Source organism: Branchiostoma belcheri, unplaced genomic scaffold (genome assembly GCF_001625305.1).
Source record: "Branchiostoma belcheri isolate BF01 breed outbred unplaced genomic scaffold, Haploidv18h27 scaffold45, whole genome shotgun sequence".
In the NCBI taxonomy this organism is placed as follows: Eukaryota; Metazoa; Chordata; class Leptocardii; order Amphioxiformes; family Branchiostomatidae; genus Branchiostoma; species Branchiostoma belcheri.
Genome location: NW_017804076.1, coordinates 450,255 through 471,168, shown reverse-complemented (window position 1 = coordinate 471,168; position 20,914 = coordinate 450,255). Strand labels below are relative to the sequence as shown.

Below are 20,914 nucleotides of genomic sequence, written 5' to 3'. Positions count from 1 at the left end.
TTATGCGCCCTAATTAACTCATTCAGTCAACGACCCTGACTTATTTGATTGTCGCAGGTGATCACAGCTGCCCTAACTCATGCCTAACGACAGTCGGTCCGGTTGAAGACAGACGGGCTGGCCTTGCATCGGGTAATTAGTGTTAAAATTGCAGCAGTAGCTATAACTCAATTCATTAACTCCCAATCACGGTGGGGGGGGCAGTCGATGTGCATCCTGTGGTATTGAGGACAGTACCAGAGAAGAGAAAAACTGGAGCACACAACATGGCGACTTGAAAGAATTCTATGCATTACTTTTGGCAAATACATTTCGGTTGACATACACAGTCGCAACTACACTGTTTCTTTTAACTCTTACATGTACATTAAAAGTAATCTGTAACAGATCAAGCAGTTTAATGTACTGTACACTGAGACCCTCCCATTCATTTCTGTCTTGGAAACCTTTCAACTTGGCAACTTTGCAAATATATCAGCCTATTAGTTTCTATACCATCCATCTCCCTACAACTAACCCGAGGGTTTGAAATAATTCAATAGTATAGATCAAGATTGTAATGCTAACTTGACAATGCAGCATATTCTGCCCCGAAGAGCTGTATTGTCCTTTTCAACTCTCTCACATGAGGGTCTTTCTAGAGTGTTTTTTTACAGCAGATAACAAGGATTCATATTCATCCAACAATTATCTTAGCTCACAGGTTTTCTAGTTTCAAACAATTTCTTCTTTCTTATTGTTTGACAACTAAGAGATAACATTGACGCAACTTCTTAGGTAAAATGACGACAGCTTCAATAACAAATTTATCTGTGAGGAAGTATGGTAGCGTTTCTTTTCTTCAAAGTCACGAGGGTAAAAAATCAATATGTCCCACTTCCCTCTCTACCCAACCAATATCCCCGAGTCCGATACCGGTGACAGATGAATCCTTTGCGTTCCCGTAGATTGCCCGTGGGATTTATGTTCGCAAAGAGCGTTCCATACATGTAACTATCGAAGATTGTCCTTTCTGGTGCGTAGTTCGCAATTGGAGCAAAGTCCATGCATCAGAACAACAGTTGTAACCTCTGCAAAGTTATCTTTGAACAAAGTTGGTGGATTGGTTGCTTGGTGAGTAAGATATCTCAAAAAGTTACAAATGAAAATTTTATTTCATTCAAGCCTCAAGCTATGGTATTTTTGGGGTCTGCTATCACTAACAGATATCAAATGCTAAGATCAGGCATGGCCACTCTACCCTACCTGCAGCAACCTAGAAAAACTTGAATACACAACAGAAAGTCAATAATTTTGCTCTTTCTGATGAAATCTCAACCTGAAGCCTGGCAGGAAGCACTTTGAGGAGTTTCAGTGTGTGACTACAACTATGATGTGACTAGGAAAGTTTACTATTTTGCTGCAATGTTGACCTAACGTTAATAGTGTCATGGGCAAATGATAAAGCATAGCTCTAACCAGCCCTGACAGAAAAACAATGGAAGGGTCAAATCCCTTTGGGGAATATTCCAACCGCAACCAGTGCATCAAGTTTTCACGGATATCACTGAAATTATGATACCACATGCTTTAATATGTCATAATATTTAACACAAATACTTTATAGACAGACATGCAAAACCACTTGACTGTGTAGTTGACCGTTTAGCCTCAAATGTCCCCACGTAAAAACCTTTAGCAGCTTGTTTTCAACAGGAAGCCATGTCTGGCCGTCCGTAATTATAGGATTTTACTGAGTCTGTTTGAATGAGGAGTTGTCTGCGGTGGCTCAGAGTACCTGGTCATTACCCTCAGAACCCACAATTACCTGTTCTCGGGAAGATAAAAGACTTAATTAACCAGATTCCTAAGTAGTAATTATTCGGCTATGAGCTGAAGACGCTGCAGTGGCAAGTTCTTATCTCTCACAGAAAGGTGTCATTAATTTCTTACCTTTCCACCATACCTAAGTATTATTACTGAAAATAAGCAACATTTAACATGTCAGGACTGACAGTAGAAGCTTATCCTATACCCGGGAACAGGATAGGCAACCAACAGATTTGACAATCTAAACCAGGATAGTGAGTGAGTGAGTGAAATAACAAACCATGAAAACTTTGCCAACATTTTCTTTGCATTGACTGGTTATCAAATAATTGTTATCAGGGTTGATAATATTTTATAACAAGGAGGTTGGTTATCAGTACAGAAATTTTACACCTATTCACCTATTCACAAATCTTATTATCTTTGTGATAGGCATATTATTACACATTATATTCAAAGTCATCAATATAACAATATGTCTTGTGTTACAAAAATCTGCTTTGCTATTGGCATTGACCAACACCTTCTTTTCAGTTCAGTTTTCAACAAGAAGACCACCAGGACAGAGAAGATTGAATACCAGGGGAGGGGCAGTTATCACTTCTGACCCAGGATGTACATACAGGGGTGTGAAGAGACCAGTTGTGCCTGGACTGTTTCCATCCTGACACCACCACCCTCTTGTAGCCTTTTCTGCTAATTACCTTCGCCAAGAAGGTTATGTTTTCAGGGGCGTTCGTGTATGTGTGTGTGTGTGTGTGTGTCTGTCTGTCTGTCTGTCTGTAAACACGATAACTTGAGAAGGCCTTGATGGATTGTCTTGATACTTGGTAGGTGGGTAGGTCTTGATGAGACCTCAAAATGATTAGATTTTGGACCCCCTAGCGGCTTGTTATGGTACTGCAGCTGAACTTCCGGTTTTGATATCTCATGATCTAGACATGCTATGGTGATTAAATTTAGATGGTAGGTAGCTCTTGTGTTGGGAAAGAAGTGACGTGAGTTTAGGCCCCCTAGCGGCTTGCTCTGGAGCTGCAGGGATAAATTCTTGAAAATATTCAAAAGGGGATAACTCAAGAACCGGTTGACGGATCGTCGTGATTTTTGGTATGTAGGTAGCTTACGTGATGCTTAATATAATTATGTGACAATTATGCAAATATGGATGTAACTTGCATAATTTATGGGGAAATTCTATAAATCAGCTGCATTCCATGATAGGACAATTGAAGCTTGTGACATTGGTAATTGACAACGAGAGAAACACAGGAAGATGTTGATTATGTTAATAATGACTTAATTTGCATAATTAATGAGAAAATTTTATAATTATATAATGATAACTGCCTGGAATTTCATACTTGTGGTATTTGAAAGTTAAATTGAGGTAAACATAATTTATTCAAATCAGGACCTCATTTGCATAATTTATTAGGAAATGCTAGAATGCATTCTTTGTTAATATAAGACTGTGTTTTGGTTGAGATTATGATAAAATGATATAATTCATGAAAATTAGGTTCCTATTTCCTAAATCAGGGGGGAATAATCTAATCTAAACTTTGTTAGTCATAAAGATTAACATCATTTGGCGAAGGTATGAGATCGGGGAACTCTAGTTAAAACATGTGGTTACCATTTAGGCTCCACATTCCACACTGAAGAATCCCCCTATCTCTCAAGAACACTTTTGGAAATACCAGGGGTCAGCTACAGATGTTGAGGTTAAATCTTCCCTGACCCTCTTGTCCTCACCTCACAGGAGACATGATCCTCTCTTGGCCTTTGCCAAGCAGGGTTAGCCTGGGTGCCAGACCCACGGCACACTAGGCTCAAAGTCATCCTGTGTGCAATGATAACATTAAGCCTACTGTGCTGTGGGTCTGGCACCCAGGCTAAGCAGGGCATGTTCTCACTGGTGTTACAAGGCCAGATTGTTGGTTGAACCTATACATTGTGGTTGACGTTAGTCTGTAGAGTTGTAGCAAGATATCACAGTCTCCATGATCTGTATGCTTATAAGAACATAAATGTGCGATTAAGAATAAAAGTCTTTCATAAATTCATTGTTGGAATGGATGGTTGACTGGTTAGTTGGTTGGTTAGTGAAGATAGACAACCTACACACAAATCAACATATAATTTGAAGGAATTGTTGTGGTCATCTGTGGAAGACTTCTTTTCTGAGTCTCTTCAATCTTTTCTTCTTAATTTTTATATATACTGTACAACCAAATTATATTGGGTGTAACTTTTCACCTGTAACGATTTGACGATTTGACTCGATTTGAAAAAAGTAGTATAAGAGTGTGTGTAAAAGAGGAGGATTTTGAGGAGCAAAATGGGCTATGTATTTCTAACTTTCACACCTTGTTACCCATTGTTGGAGTTCTTTCAGACAGGAGTCAATTGATTTTTTATTCAATTACTTCTTTTTGATGGCCTGCGTGAAATTGTAATCACAATGCCGCACATTTCCTGAGGAATTCAGCGTCTGTTATCAAGAGAGCTGACTGGATTGTTCCTGTCACATTTATGCGAATCTCCTTAGAGGGGACATACAAATGCCTTTTCAGCAGTTTCACACCCAATTGAGCTAATGTCCCATTGTGATGCACCTCCTCTGAAGCCATGATGACAGCCACTGCCCCTCCCTCTGCAGTCTATCAACACATCAAATTTAAATCTGTAAAGAGAGGTATGTACTTCCATTTTCACTAAGTGGACTCAAGGGACCACATGGAGTGTTTTGTTATGGGCAAGGACATGTCCCTTGTTGTAGGGAACAAATTTATCAGACAACCCATCCTATTCAAAGGGGGTTAAAAAGGAGGGTATGCTATGCAGCAAAGCAGTTGGTTAGCAAACTTTTCAACCTTGCTTACAAGTCTGCATTTCTTTCTTTCAGCAACTTAAATTTTCTTCTTGCTGGACAACACCAAGAAACTGATCGATATAATCCTCTTTTCAGTAAAATTTCACATTTTCTAATAAATACCTTGTTTCTGTCAGAAAAAGAAATTGAGAAATACACATCTATTAGACAAGTTGTTGTCTAACTGTCCCAACTGTTGTACTACAAGAAGGCAATTCATGATTCCAAAGTTGTTCTTTCCTTTTACTCTTTGGTGTGGAACAACCAAGAAATAAAGTTTGGGCAAGTAACTTTTTACTCCCATTCACAGCTTGACAAGTATCTTGCATCACTACTCCAAGATCTGAAATCTTAGCATGAAATCTCCTACCGAACCGTGTCCCTTTTCAGGCAAGCTGATAGATTTAGATTTAAAACCACAGTCAGAGGCACTGAGGTGATCACAATGAGGTCCCACACTGAGGCTAGATCTGCTCAGTAAGCCACCAGAAGGCTTTTATCCCCTATTTTTCTCAGCTGGATTCCTTACGAGAGGACTCCTTGGTAAGCATATTGTTCCTTCCTGGGAAAATGCTCTCCTGTACTCAAGTGAGGTACCTCCCACCGAGGTACTCTTTTCAGTCAACCTGTTTTGTAGGAACTTTTTTTGTGTGCAGAATTAGCAGAATGTATTGCCTTCTGATCCAGGTGTTTTTGTGAAAAAGAAACACAATTTCACACTACCATGATATGCAGTGAAATCTCAAACACAAAAAAAAGTCTCTTTGATAAAGAAATCCTTTGACAGAGGGAATTCAGTCCTGCCCTGTGTCATTCTGATTGAATAGAGAACATTCCATTCCAAGGTCTAGTGATTTTCTGTACAAGTTTGGTCAATTATTTAAACGCGTTCGAAATGATTCTTTGGGAAGTCTGAATGTATGGAATAAAATATTCATTCAATTGGAATTCGTGTGTAAGTGACTTGAAACATTTACGATCAAATTTGGCCATGACATTCTTGGAGGTCATAATTTTTTTGGCGAAAGTTCAGTCATATCATGAAGTGCATGTTTCAATCAACTTTCATTTGTCCACTAGAAAAGGTTGTTCTGCATTGTAGATTGAAACAATAAAAGGTTATGAAGTTTTCTTGTTTATAACAATTACCAGGAGCAGCTTAATATGAACTACCAGTGACACCTTAATCGATCTTTCAAGTGACTGTTGGAACCTTGGCTCCAGTTTAATGGCTGTTGATGAATGATTTCTGCACTTGATTTATATGTTTTCCCGTTTTTTCGTCAAAGGATTAATCGTACAGACATCCCGGCATCTTGTTCTAATTAAAATGCATCTCTCTTGCCACTGCATCTTTTAGAAAATCCAAACATTCATGCCCATAGCCAGGGGGGGTTCGGGAACCCCCTCCACAAGGCTCAAAGGTCCACTTTTTATCTTAAGGTCCAAGATAGACTGATTCCATTCGTGTTACCAGCGAGGCTGGAATCATAGGAAAAACGGCTTACTTTGTCATTGAAAAAAGTTATCTCTGATTTTTATCTCAGTTATCTCATTTTTCAAAATTTCCCGGGGGAGCATGCCCCCCCCCCCCGACCCCCTAGGAACCTTTGCGCCTACTGTGCTTGTTGGTCCCTCAAGCAGTGGAACGAACCCCCCATTCAAAATCCTGGCTACAGACATGACATTCTTCATTAAACTGAAGAGGCTGGGAGCTCAACCTAAACCAACATAGAGCTCAGACCTTTGCAAGTACTTTTAGCTGACATATCCCACATATTCACCTACAGCGAGGGCAACAAATCCATCTCCGTGGAGACAGGACTCTGCCTAGCAACCAAGACCTCAAGCAAGGTGAGGGGCAACCCAGGTCGTTGACCCCTTTCTCTGCCTGCCAGGGAAGTTGCATCCTGGGGAGACCCTTAGGTAAAGCCTTTTCCATCAAATTCAAAACGGATTCCCGCGAAGCACAATAACGCCAGGATACGGAGTACCATCCTGATTTATCGTTTCCCCTACAACCTACGAGAACTTTAAATTAAGTTTTTACTTTAATATGGTGGCCATTTTACAACTTATGATTGGTATTCGGTGATAATAAGAAAGACTAGATTTGAAAGATGAAACTTTTTTTCTGGCAGCTTTGAAAAAGCATAAACTGTTCAAAATGAAACTTTTTATTGCAATGTATCTCCTGATTTAGGACTTTGCCATCCCTAATTAATATTCTTGCCAAATTGTACCGTCGTGCAGTGATCATTGTGGTGGAGGAAAACCAAAGGAGGTTCAGAGTGCTTTTCTGGAAAATTTTCAAACTCATGAGTCTATGAAATGCTATTTCTGGCATACCCAACATATACAAATACATTTAATTTGTAAATTCATGCAACTTTGGCGGTGTTGACGTTCTGACAAAAATATATTGGACACCCCTGCAGTTGCACACAGTTGAAAAAACTACAAAAAAAGGACACTGAAAGATGTAAAAATGGCCATCTTGCTTCAGTGCTCTTCAAATCTTCTTTTTATGGTGGAACTGGCCTTTGGAAGTAATCCCCAGCAGCAAGGCTGGCTGATTAGCATTGATTGGGGCTAAGTTGTTCGATAAAATAGATCCACCGCCTGATTGTGGGTGCTCTGATTTCTGGGAGTCCATCAATGCACAGTATGTGAAGTGCCATTCCTTTTTTGATCAGCGGCTTCTAAGTTCTAACATTTCCTAGTATTTAACATAAAATACAGTCATGTATACGTAGTCTCTACTAGTCGAGTTCTCTGCTGGGTATCTCCTTTTGGAGGGCCACTACAAGTGCTAAGAATAAAATCTAGTCAACCAAGAAGAAGGTTAGATGTTCAGGAAATCTTATTTCTGGCAAATCATATGTTTACGGGGTAGCATTTTACTACTTTTAGCATCAAATTTATGTTGGTTATAGGGTTAGGCATCCGGGTGTGGCTTTATGGACGCCCAAATCCTACTATGTAAACTTTGAGGTTGTCTTTAAAATTTATGACATGTTTACAGACCCTGTTAGCTTCCTCATTGATCACTGTTATCTGTAAATATCAGGCCCTGGTAAAAAGGCCTAGCTGTCTTCTCTGATTACTGAAACAATTAGTAAGAAAACCAACCCTTCTAAAAATTGCATGATTCGTCACTAGGGGCAAATCCTGGTTTCCAATTTCTGTATTTGTAATAAGAAGAAAAAGGTCTCGAAGGAATCTTCTACATCTCTATGGTAATTGTTGATGAGCCAAGAGAATTGTTTTTGTTATTGTAATCTAGTACTGCAAATTTTGCAGGTAAACAATTGAGCTTTTAGGAGACAAATGATCCAGTTGACTTGACACATGAAGCACATTATGCAAAGTTTCAAGTTGTTTGAAAAAAATTAATGATTGATTACATCAATTAGCGTGCATTTTAGATGATATCAAATTATATTATTCTACATACATGTAGATCAAAGCAATGTAATCTGAATAAATATAAGAGTTAAATATACATTCAAAGTCTTTATTTGTTTGGCAGACTTTGTTACATGATAAATGAATTTGTGAAAGTCATAGTCTAGTTTTATCTTTTCCGATACTGTTTTCATGTAAGGACAAATAAAGGACCTAACATAATAAATTAGCACAATAACTTTTAAGCCAGTGAGGCAAAAGGACAAGGTGATGAAATTTTGATCTGAAAGACTGAGAATGCGCTGAGGATCTATAAATCTTGTCTGAAATGATCTGCACATGCGAGTCACGTCAAAATTTCTAATAAATACACAGAAATTGGCATTGCTAAATATTTCACGCACCCCTATGCAATTTGTATCGGCTGCTTACAACCAATCTTGTGGAAAACAAAAAAAACAAAATTGCTGTAATTTGTCAAACTCGGGAGTACGCAGTTTATCGAAATGGTTGAAGGATAATCCGATAGATGTTTGCGTCCCCGCGTCCCGCTGAGGTTAGTGTTTGTAATAGCGCCCGTTCTGCTCGGTAACCAGGCAACTGGGTTGACTCGCAATAAAATCGCGATTACTGAACAAATACGATATTTGAGGAACAATATTGACATGCTGGGAGCACCAGTGGGAGTAGGGGTATGCAGTTATTCATCCGTTACGCACAGCACGTAATCTCCCCTATAGGCCCAGGAATTTCTTTGTGCTCCTGGATATTAAACCATCTTCCCCTCAAGTATCCTTTTTTTTTTCATAGGAATGCGGATGATCGTATTGAGGAAAGGAAACAAATACAATGGCTGCAATTTCTGCAAGTTTTGTATTATTTTAAGATGTATTGTTTTTATGGGTACTTTTTTTACCTGAAATAGAGAATTAAGAAAGAATTTACAGTACAATGTAGCTGACTATCTAACTGAGATGCAAAAATATCAAGAACTTGAGATGACTTAGTTAAATTTAGGAACAATTCCTTCCCTTGCACTTGTGCCTAAAATGATTGATCTTGCTATTACAGCATTGGCCAAATATTATATGAACATTGTGCATGCCATTTTTGACATAATTATGATGTATTTCCACATACAGTGTATTTCTAGCCCTTATTAGGAGGAACCATATAGTAGGTATAAAAATGACTGAAGCAATATGATAAAATGATATGAGCTTCAGGATTCACCAAGTGTCAGACATATTTAATGTCATTCATACCATAAAGTGCCAGATGAGTTTTAATTTTCCAGTTATGACTTTCAATGTATAAGAAATGTCGAATGCAATGTCAGAATTCCCTGTCACTTTTGTATGTAGAAAGAGAAGTGAATATACAAGCATGCCTCGGAGTATACTTCTCAATTCGGGTGTACAATCTCCAATCACAAATATTGAAATAGGTAGCAACCAGTGGAATGCCAGTGTTTAATTAGTAAACAGTACCAGCCAGGGATTAACATGGGGGAAAGAAAGCATTTGCTTTGAAGATGCTCAAAGAAAGTTTTCACATATTTTGGGCCTGCCTACATGCGACAGCTCAGTCTAACTTCAAAAAATCACAGTTAGTCAAGTGTAGGAGGGTCAGAAACCGGTACATTTCACAAGACGCCCATATTTAGTCATGCCATATCAGCAGGGCACTGAATTGTTACAAAAGCATTGGTTGAGTTAAACAGACTGCATCATATTAGTAGTATTCCATCATGTATTGAAACATGTATTGAATGATAAAGTCAGATTAGTACGCTAGTAGAAATAGTTTATAGTTATTGTTATTTGCCATATATTGTATCTGATGCAACTGTTGCACAATGTTACACAATGTTGACTTGACTATTAGGATTTTATGCATTGCACATTACAACAACGATTTACTGAAGAATATGTTAATTTCATGAGGTATAAAAACCTATATCAGTGTAAGGTTCACAGCTAAATATGATCTAAGTAACCCAGCTAGTATTGCTTGCACAAGCAGAAAGAACTTTATTAATACCATCAGTTATCGTGTCATCCCTCCCTAATGAATTCCTGTAATCCATTTTTCCGGGAAACTGCCTCAGCTTTGTGGGGGTCTTTCATACTTTTTTGAATGGGACCCCGGGTTTACATTGATCTCCTATGGCGGAGGAATTTTCTTTTAATGAAATCAGAATTGGCGAGGGAGAACGGAGGTACAACAGAGGAACAAATGAGGAAAATAGAACAGCCCTACCATGAAATGGCATGCTGGAATGAGGAAAAACGCTTGAGTCCAATAACCGGACAAGCGGAGCTCACACCCAGTTTTAGGGACATCCTCATTACATGCACATACATGACAGTACATGACGCCGCACACCAGAGCTAATGTGTTGTAGTGATTGGTGATTATAGCTATGTACACTGTCAGCATACACACTTGTCTAAAGGATGGTTTCTGAGGACCTCTTTCCTCGATCAATATTGTCATTGCATTCCATTAGCAGAAAAGATAAAGTGAGTGAGCGCTCAGTGACATACGAGGTCTCCAGAATATGAAAGTATAGATAAACTGCTACACTCTCTACAGTAAATATGTTATCATACAGATGACTGGTTTGTCTTGGAATGCTTCCAGTATTGTGAAATGTTTTGTGAAATTAATATTTGACCATGGTCAATATTGACCGATCGGTTGGAGGCCATATATACAGTTATTCATGAAATTGGGATTCGTAAATAGTATTTTCCTTAGGGCTTGTAGAGACTTTTCAGGATATACGATAAAAATGTTGGAAAACTTTATTGTGGCAGTTGTAAATACTTCTCTGCTCTGTTTAAAATGTGACAAAAGAAGGGTACAACTTGGTGTGACCTTCTCTGTGAATAATGATGCTATTAGACGTGGTACAAGCATGTGATCGGGACATTACAGTTGTCAGAGTCTCCCTGCTAGTTCATCATCCCTTGCACCATTAGCGCTTGGTAGCTCCTATCTTTACATCAATAAGTGCCTCTCTGTGACAGAAGAATTACTACAGTGCCAGTGATAAAAGACTCAAAGGACAGTGATTTCTCACGCTTTCATATTAAGTTATACAGCTGTGCACTGGGTGGCTATAGGCGGTGCAGTGATTTGTTTTATAGATTCTTATAAGTTTTTTCTGGCGACGATGCGGCTACAAATCCACATCGTTGCTCTTTGTCATGTTTAATACAACATCAGTGAATCAATTTTCTCTCTGCCGCTATGTCATGCTTGAACTCAACTCAACACTTCAGTCCATTACCTGAAAATTTACGCACCATTAAGACAAAAGATGAAGCCTTTCTGGATATTGCTTCTGAACTGCAGTCTCACGTAAATGTCAGTAACAATTGTTATGGCAAGAGATTCTGCTTTGAGTGGCTCAAAACTTACAGTAGTCCAAGGCTGCCCTAGTGATAGCTCAAACACTCGTCTGTCCACCGAAGCCATAGCTGTAAACCACACTTGTCAATAAAAATATTTACTTTTCCAACCAAATCCAGAGGTAGACACGGTCTTGACACATTTTCATGGTATTTTTGTATTTCCTCACACCATGGTGGCATGTGAGGTCAGGGCCCGACTTAGTGTGCTCTTCAGGATTTGTGTTACAAAGTGTTTTCTAGGAGCCTCTAGTAGAGTTTGTACACTCAACATAGCAGGACTCACAGTAAGGCACCAGCAAACAGTTATTGTGCAGCACAAAACGAAGTGCCGGCATCTATTGTTAGCATGTGAAAAACAATTCTAGTCTTGAATGTATACATGTATGTTATTGTGCTTTTCTATGTGATTATTTTCTTTGTCATTCTGCTTTTTTCAGTCAACTGCCTTGAACAATGATATACTATAGGCATATTTGTACGCTATAGTATAATCTTCTAGTGTAACATTCATGAAACATTTTGATAGTGTTTTTTTTTGTCAGTTCCTTACACTATGGTGATATGGTTAGCATTTCAGAACCATGGAGAGTGACTGACAGAGACTGAAGCTGTAGAAGGTCCAGCAGGACAAGAGCCCAAGAAGAACATAGCGCGCTGGTGTCATAAGATGGTTCAAATCCCGGCGTCCTGGGAGTCAGGGGTTTTACTGTTTCTTCTCTCTCCTTTTAGTTTTAATCATAAGACTTAATATTACCAACAGTGAAAATGTGACAAAACTGCCTGATGATATAAACGCCGGACAAAACTGCCTGATAATTAACTCCTTTCTCCTTTGACTTCAAGCCTATTCGATTGGAAAACAGATCTGACAATGTTACTTTGTTTCAGACATTAATACTATCTGGTCTTACAATATTGTACTTGACACCTGCGTGAGATCATCACGGCAGAGTCCCCTTCCATGTTTGCCCCACATGTCACAGCTTGGGCGGTAAACAGACGTAGAGTCAGCTACCGGAGGTCTCTATACGCCCCGGAAACTCAAACAAAGGCAGAGGGAACGCAAACAGGGGTGGTACAAAGATGCGGAGACATCCAATCCTTCCTGCCGTAACAAACCTGTGAGGTTGGTTACATCTGAGTACAAAGGTGTGACAATGTTGGAAGTCGGCGTGACAAAACGCAGTGTGTATACCATCACGCTCTTTTATTTGCTGTTTATTGGCCATCCCCAATAGGAAACCGACGCTGTTCAGTATGATGTTCACTGCCATGCTGTCTAATGCCTTCCGCGAGGATGATGCCACAAGCATCAAAATCAGGTACCGTACTGACGGCAGACTCTTCAACTTGAGGAGACTAAAGGCCAAGACGAAGGTGAAGGTGACGTCTGTGCGTGACTTCCTGTTTGCAGACGACAGTGCGTTAAATGCTGCCTCAGAGGACTTGATGCAACAGAGTATGGATCGCTTTTCTTCTGCTGCTGACAACTTTGGTCTCACGATAAGCACTAAGAAAACAGAGGTCCTGTACCAACCTGCACCGCATAAGCCGTACGTGGATCCTGTCATTACTGTAAATGGGGAATCACTAAAGGCAGTTGCAAAATTCAAGTACCTCGGCAGCACACTCTCCAGGTCTGTAAACATAGACGATGAGGTTGACGCACGGGTCGCTCTGGCAAGCTCCTCCTTCGGACGTCTGCGAGCCTCAGTGTCGGAGAGGAGAGGCATTAGACTGAGCACGAAGTTAAAAGTGTACAGGGCAGTTGTACTGCCATCACTACTGTACGCCTGCGAAACATGGACGATCTACGCACGTCATGCCAGAAAGCTCAATCGCTTTCACATAAACTGCCTGAAAAGACTCATGAAGATCACTTGGCAAGACAAAGTCCCAGACACAGAGATCCTCCAGCGGGCCGATCTGCCAAGCATCCACACACTGCTGAGGAGAGCCCAAGTCAGATGGGCAGGCCACCTGGTAAGGATGCCTGACACACGGCTACCGAAGAGACTTCTGTACAGTGAACTGGTAGAAGGCAAGCGCTCAGTAGGAGGACAGAAAAAGCGCTTTAAGGACACACTGAAAACAACTCTTAAAAGTTTCAAGATAGATACATCTACCTGGGAATCAGCAGCCCAAAACCGTGCTGCCTGGCGCAGCCACATCAGCAGCGGTGCTACTCTATACGAGCAAACCAGGATCGCAGAAGCCGTGAGGAAACGCGCTTCCAGAGCTGCCCCCACATCCCGGACTCCAGAAACCCACCTGTGCCCGACCTGTGGCAGAACCTTCAGAGCCCGTATAGGACTTGTGAGCCACAGCCGGACACACAAGACCTGATGTGATGTTCATTGGTCATCGTCGACTACGACGGACGAACAACAACATTGGCCATCCCCAATAGGAAACATCGAGTGTCGCTGCCCCCATGACCCGGCAGTACACTAACCTGGATGTGCACTAACAATAGTAACATGTTCTTTGGAAACACCTAACTACTCGTGCTTCTGCTTCGTTCAGTTACAATACAGAATTCCCCAAAGTTTCCGAGTTAAAATCGTGTTGAAGAGTCTCAGTTTCTTGTGTCTTTCCTAAATTTCTTATAATTTGTAATAAGATTGTAACTTAAACCCGCATAATTTTGTTAATTGATCTCCAATGACAGTAAACTATCTTGCATTCTTAGGAACACACAATTTCCATCTAAACTTGTGTTTCAAGAGCTTTCAGGAAATGCAGTACGGTTCTACCCCAGTAGAACTGAAATGTCCTCTTCCAAAGGCATTCTTCAACGATGCACAAACGCGAGAAGTTGACACATTACATGGATTAGGTATATTTATTGTGCTCTTTCCTTTCCGAGTACAGCACCTGTAATCAGAAAGCAGCAGTACACATAATTATTACTCTTACCCCGAGCCTTGGGGGATATGGCCTACATCATCAAATGACTGGTTGATAGATAATGGCTATGATAAAGGATGGGGAGACATTTCCAGCAGGAAATTGAACAATCTGTTACCCAAGGCTCTAAGATTCCCCGCCAGAACAGTAAGTAATGCTCAGAGATTCTTCTCAGCAAGGGCTGGTACATTGTTGCTTGTTCTTGTAATCTCCAAGCAGATGTTTGGAGGGTTGACCACAAAGTTCCTACCAGGACCATTTATTTGACAATCAGCTCTTTTATGTTCGCGTTGGCAAAATTTTATGGTCTGAGAAAAATTGGCATGTTTGCAGAACTATACGATCTTGTTGGCAGCAGGTGCAGAAAAAAGAGAATTGGTGAATTATTTGTTCACGATAATGATAAGTTTGTGGTACAGAAGAAGCTGCAAAAATAAAAGTATCAAGTATAAAATCGTGATTTACAGTACCTTACAGAAGTCACTGGCTCATTCTAGATCCAAGACAACAGTCTGAATACGAATGGTATTTGACTATTTTGAGTGAACATAATTCATGAGTAACATCTGTAGACAGCTAAGAATTTACGTTCTGAATTTGAATGCTTTAATGAGTAAACATAATTCATTCGTAGAAAGGTAATAACTTTCCCATAGCAGCTTATGTGGGCTATTCTATAATACTAGTAGCAGTTAGGGGCAAAAGTTTTGCGATTTACAGTGTTTTTATCGCTTCATCTAGTTTCAATGATTGATTTACTTTCTCTTTGTCTCTTTGTGTGTGTAAAGTTTCTTTGGTCCAACAGTTACACCAAACTCCAAACAAACACAAACATGCCTGTGTATATATAATAGTGAGTGAGAGTATAGCAGGGCTCTAGCCAGCACCTGTTTTTCTGTCAATTGCAGGAACTTTGTGGCGTGTGATGGGAAAAAAAATCTTAAACCAATCCGTCAACCTTGATGGACAAAATTGAGAAAAATCTTGGGAAAAATCTAAAAACATCCAAAGCACCACCATGTACCAACAACCGCTCTAAACCTCATGATTTGCCTCTCAAAATGTGGGAAATTGCGATTTTAAGGAATTGAAAATCCTAAATTTGCTCCAGGCCTCCCCCTAGATTGCGAGCACTCTCCCACCAGGTCCGATCATGAACCTGGGCTGATGGAAAAAAAATTGAGCTGGCTAGAACCCTGTTGTATGGATGAGGGGGGAATGCGAGACATCCTGGCCGCCCTGGGGCGACACAACAGGACAGAACCGGCAGCCAGCTTTGATGGGATCCCCTACCTGCCCCACCAGTCACCACACCGGGGCCATTCATAGTCATACCTACTCGTGCATACTGATCAACTATCAGAGCTCCGAGCCTTGCGCACCTCCACGTGTAGATTTCTATCAATGCACAATCAACCACATTAACCCAGGAAACCAACTGTTAACAACATGCACATACTTCAGATAAGTCTTTGATACATTCTAATACTATAGTATAGTAATAGGTGGATCACAGTTTGTAGTGTTCGGACATATGAAACAATGATAAAAAGAATACATTGTAATCTAATTGTCAAATAAACACAAAAGATTTTTCTGTTCTTTTCTGTGGAAAAACACATGAAGAAACCAATTAATAAAATAAAATCTTAAGGCTTGGGAGGATATCTCACTTTTTAGGCTTTACAACTCAAAGGACTAGTTAAAATCATGCATTTGACTTACGCACAAGTATGCAACGTTACGAGGAAGGAAACAAAATTCAAACATGTACAGCTAGTTTCGAGCCCTGCATGGGAACCCTGCGCAGAATCTTCCCTCGCGAAACAATAACAATGCGAAAGGTCATCTGTATAATCTACAGGTCGTTTTTGTTGTTGTTTCCCTGCAGATTACAACAATACGGCTGTTGTTCTTGTGGGATGGTAACCTGCAGGTCAGGAATAACATGCCAGCAGTAGTTATAGCCTGGATTCAGACTCACAGCACGCAAGGCCGAGAAATAGCCAGCCCCAGAGTTACTGGATGCCAGACTCATAGCATGCTAAGCCCAGTGTTAGCCAGCTCTTGAGTTAGCCATCATGTGTATGTGGATCAAGATCTAACTGATGGGGGCTGACATATAAATTTTGGGGGGTATGTTCGCCCTGGAGCTGAGGAACTGGCACCCAGGCTACTAAGCATCAATGACACCACTTTTGCACCAACACTTCTTGGTGTTACGAGTAGTGTTGGTTGTGACAGGGAAGACACCCCTGCGTTATTGTTGGCGCAATGTTATGTCAACATGCCTTACATATTCACCTGTCCCCTTTCTATTCAGAAGGAGACTACAGTGTAATTACGCGAGCTTCCTTGCACGCATCTAGTGTACAGTGTCTGCACTTCCTATACGTACATCCTATGTTTAGCCACAACTCATGGCTTTTCCTGTACGTAAAAATCAATTGTGTAACGGTTGCCTTGTCTGTAAAGACAGACAGAATAGTGCACTATACAAGTTTTCAAATAAAACCATTGTTTATGAGTGACTCTGTCTGCTCAGGCCTACATAACAAAGTGTTTGCCCGTGGGCAACAGTGGTGAATCAGCAAACTTGCCTCTATTCTTTGTCTTGTGTCTATTTGCATAAAAGGGCACGACCAAAGTCAACCTTGTATCAATACGCCTGCACAAAGATCAGTCCTGACGCATATTTCTCTGTTCTCGCCTGCAGCAATGCTAAGATTTTACCCACACAGCCCGTAAAAGTAATCAATAATTATACCTACACTTGTAAACTTGCACTTGGTTGTAAACTTGTTCTACGTGATGACTCAACTTCAAATGAGTTTGCAAGAATGAATTTTAGCCCTTCCCTACAATATTTCAGCTGTTCACATTTTCAGAGTGATAAAACAAGTTGAAAATATAATAAAATTCCATTCTAATCATGCAATCTGCAAGACTTTGTTTGAATTGCTTTGAAGTCATTGTTTCAATATTGGAGGTAGACAAGGTTTCCTCCTGTTTTGTTCATATTATGACAACAAATATTAATATTCTGCCACACCCGGAGGTGCGACCTTGTGTTGGTTCACAGTGCGGAACAACGATAACACCATTAAACAGTGACACGTCACGAAAACCCTGGCGAAAATCAGGTTAGGGGAAGTGATTTAAAATCGTTAACCCAGAACTCCAGGCAATGTCTCATATCTGTCAGCTAAACCGTTCTGAAAGGGGGGTTAATTATGGAAACTAGTGCACCTAGTGGTTTATCGACCCTCGGCAAATAGAACTGGAACCAGTCGGGACACCGACACCTAAACCCTACCTTCTGGGGAGAAAATGTAATTAAGCAGGCATTGTCTGGGGTGCCAGACATATTGATTGGTGTTGTGTGGTTGGTAAGATGGGACTAGAGAGAGATTAGCTCACCTGATGTGTCCCATAAACTCAGCTCTACTCTCTGTTTCTCCACCTCGAATCCTGCCTTGTAGTTCTCGAACACTGTCGGGACATACTCCTGAAGAACAGAAAACAGTGTCTGTATCAGAAACTGTTCAATAAAGTACTGCTGCAAGATGTAATTCAATAGAAATCCATCGTATGTGTAATGTTACTGAATTACCTTGCTACTAGTACTATGAGTCTATATAAAGTAGCATTTAATATGATTAGTATCTGAATATCACCAGCCTAATTTTTGCCCACAATAGTCAACAACAACAGCTAAAAATTCCTTTCATTTATTCACTTTTATTTTTTTCCTTCAGCTATTTCATTCATTCCTTCATTCAGTTCCTTCCTTCATGAATGCACAATGTATGTATCAAAAACTTATTATTCTCAAGAATTCTTGCTTATATCCTGAGACAAGAAACAAAGCTTCCACTATTCCTTGTAGTCAGAGTGTGTTAAGTCTCCTTGTCAGGACTCGGATGCCTTCCAATCTCCAAGACACCAGGGTTTCTTTTCTTCTAAACCTAATCAAACATGGGTGGGCCTGGCCCAAGGCCGACCCCTCTCGGAAGTGGTGCCTAACAGTTGCCCCTGACATTCCCCTGTCCTGGTAGTTATTACAACAACCTCACAAGCCTCTTCCCTGTATAAACAAGTATGTAGTCCAGGATGTGGTCCGGGTCAAGCAAGGTATAACAGAAAAGCGAAATGAAATTTTAGTATACCATTCTTTTGGGGATAGTTTTTACTGTAATCTAATAATGTAGGATTTGCAATGTGATTGACTAGATGCAAACAGATAAAAATTCATGTAGTCTATCTTTATCCTGCAATATTCAGACGCAATCATTTCCAGTTTGTTCTGAGTTGCCCCCTTGCCCTCCCTTCGTTCTTACTAATATTACGTCTTGGAACGGCCCCTATTTTGGCACCGATTCAGAGCAAAAAGGGAATCCTGGGATTCTCCATGCAGGCTCAAGTGGGATGTAGAATTTCACCGCAGCCGGGCCATCCTCAATCATGACAATCCCGTCTCGATACTTCACAGACAGGTGCTTTAGGAGTCTTGAATCTAAGCCAGGGCACTGCTGCTGAGATTTGAGATGCACGAAACCCCCTTCACGCCCTCGGTGGGGGGGGGGTCCATCTGTTCCAGAACCTCCCAGGAACTCCTGTCTCCTCCGGAACACCAACCAACCACTTCCTCCTCACATGTCTCCAATAATCTCAAAAATGCTGGGCATTCTCTAACATCCACACCAATGTTTTTCCTTCAACTTTAGCCATTTTTTAACACAGAGACAAGACACATCATTGCATTCAAGCCTTGGACGAAAAAGAAGGTTTATAAGGCCTTTATCACAAACCCTTTACGTATGGGTGGAGTTATCTCAACCTTTTATCCTATCTCTGCTTTTTCTTTATCATAAAGAAACAAGCTACAAAGTTCGCACAGCCCACAACTAAATCCCAGACATCAGTCAAGCTACTGGGAACTCCAAAAATGCAAAGCAGCCCTTAGATGCAGCGGCCTGAGCCTTGGTTACAGGATGAAACCAGGCGCAGCATACTCCATCCTAATCTCCAACCAAATAATGGGGAGGAAGATCCTAACATTTCTTGACTCAGCTCCATTTTTCGAACTGGTAACCAGCTGTGGGAAAGGCCCGGCTGTCAGAAATCATTATGATCTTTCCTCCTAACATCTGCTTAGAAATTAACTCCATTCCTCTTCTCTAGTTACACACTGACACAGTGAGACGAAATGGGTGGCTGAGTTTTGTGGAGGAAAATTTATGCCTTTATAATATAGCTTCAGTATCTACAGAAACTTGATATACTGAGATGGGACTGACAAATGTCATCCAGATGTTTATGATAGACACTTATCTTTCAGGAAAGCAATTCATCATTAGGTATCAGTGGTCGAAATACTTTTTTTCAGTGCTCTGCAATATTGCAGAAGAGTCAAAATTTTGTTCTGCAATTTGGAAATACTTTCTGCAAAAACATACTAAAACAAACTAATAAAAGACACACAAAAACAGTTACTCAAGTAGCTGTATATAATTTTGGTGCTACCTAAAACGGTCAGACTACTACCTTTCATCAGTGACACTAAGAGACTGAAGGAGAACTGCAGGTTTATAAGCAAAAACTATTGATTGATATGCAAATTAGTGAAGACAAATTTTTGGAAGTCAAACAGGAAACAAAAGATAGGCAAGTCAAGACAAGGATGATGCAAATTAGTGATAGCCTGGATGCCAGACCCAAAGCACACTGGACACAAAATATCTCAGTGTGACACTGAGATATTTTGTGTCCAGTGTACTTTGGGTCTGGCATCCAGGCTAATTAGTGAAGAACCTCCTGTTGTTTCAGAAAAGGAGTTCAAGTGTTGTCTGTTCTTGATGGGACCCGAGAGTGCTAGTTTGCTAAATTGAAAACTATTGAATCTGGAGTCTATTTTTCCTTCTGCAAAATTGCAGATTGTATAAATTTTTCTTCTGCAATCTTGAAAATCTATCTGCAGATTGCTGACTGCAGACAGGTATTTCGAACACTGGGTATGTAAACACAATCAAATTGTACCTTCATCTGTGTCAACAACTGGGGGAAAATGGTGGGAATTTTTTGGGGGGTGGGTCAGGAATTGGCTGACGACTTCTTTCCTTCCAAATGCAGTAATAGTCATCTATCATCTTGGTTGTACTTAATGTTATCATGTTTCCAATTCTGTCATCAATTTTACAACTTGCCGCAATACTTGAAAAAAAAAATGATTCAAAGTATTAATCCTAGTTTTCCAGTCATATGATGAAGGTTAGACATCCAGGTAATACAGTGGCAGCCAGTTAATTGCAAAACGCTTATAAGAAAAAGTCTGCTAATTGAAAAGAATTGTGAAAACCCAAACCGTTTCCCATTGACACCATTGTTTATCACGCCCCTTATTTGAAAAGCCAATGCCGGCTATTTGAAAAAAAATTGTCAAGTTGCAACACATTTTCAACCAAAAACATGCCAACAAATCACCAAAATC

General features: G+C 40.3%; 1 protein-coding gene across 1 annotated transcript in view; it reads right to left on the bottom strand.

Moving 5' to 3' along the window:
* Nucleotides 1-20,914, bottom strand: part of LOC109478724 (rho-related GTP-binding protein RhoN-like) — a 46,898-nt gene that overhangs the window by 20,215 nt on the left and 5,769 nt on the right. Inside the window, exon 2 of the mRNA XM_019780438.1 lies at nt 17,845-17,932. Within this exon, the coding sequence (XP_019635997.1) occupies nt 17,845-17,932 (88 nt within the window). The remainder of the gene's footprint in view (nt 1-17,844; nt 17,933-20,914) is intronic.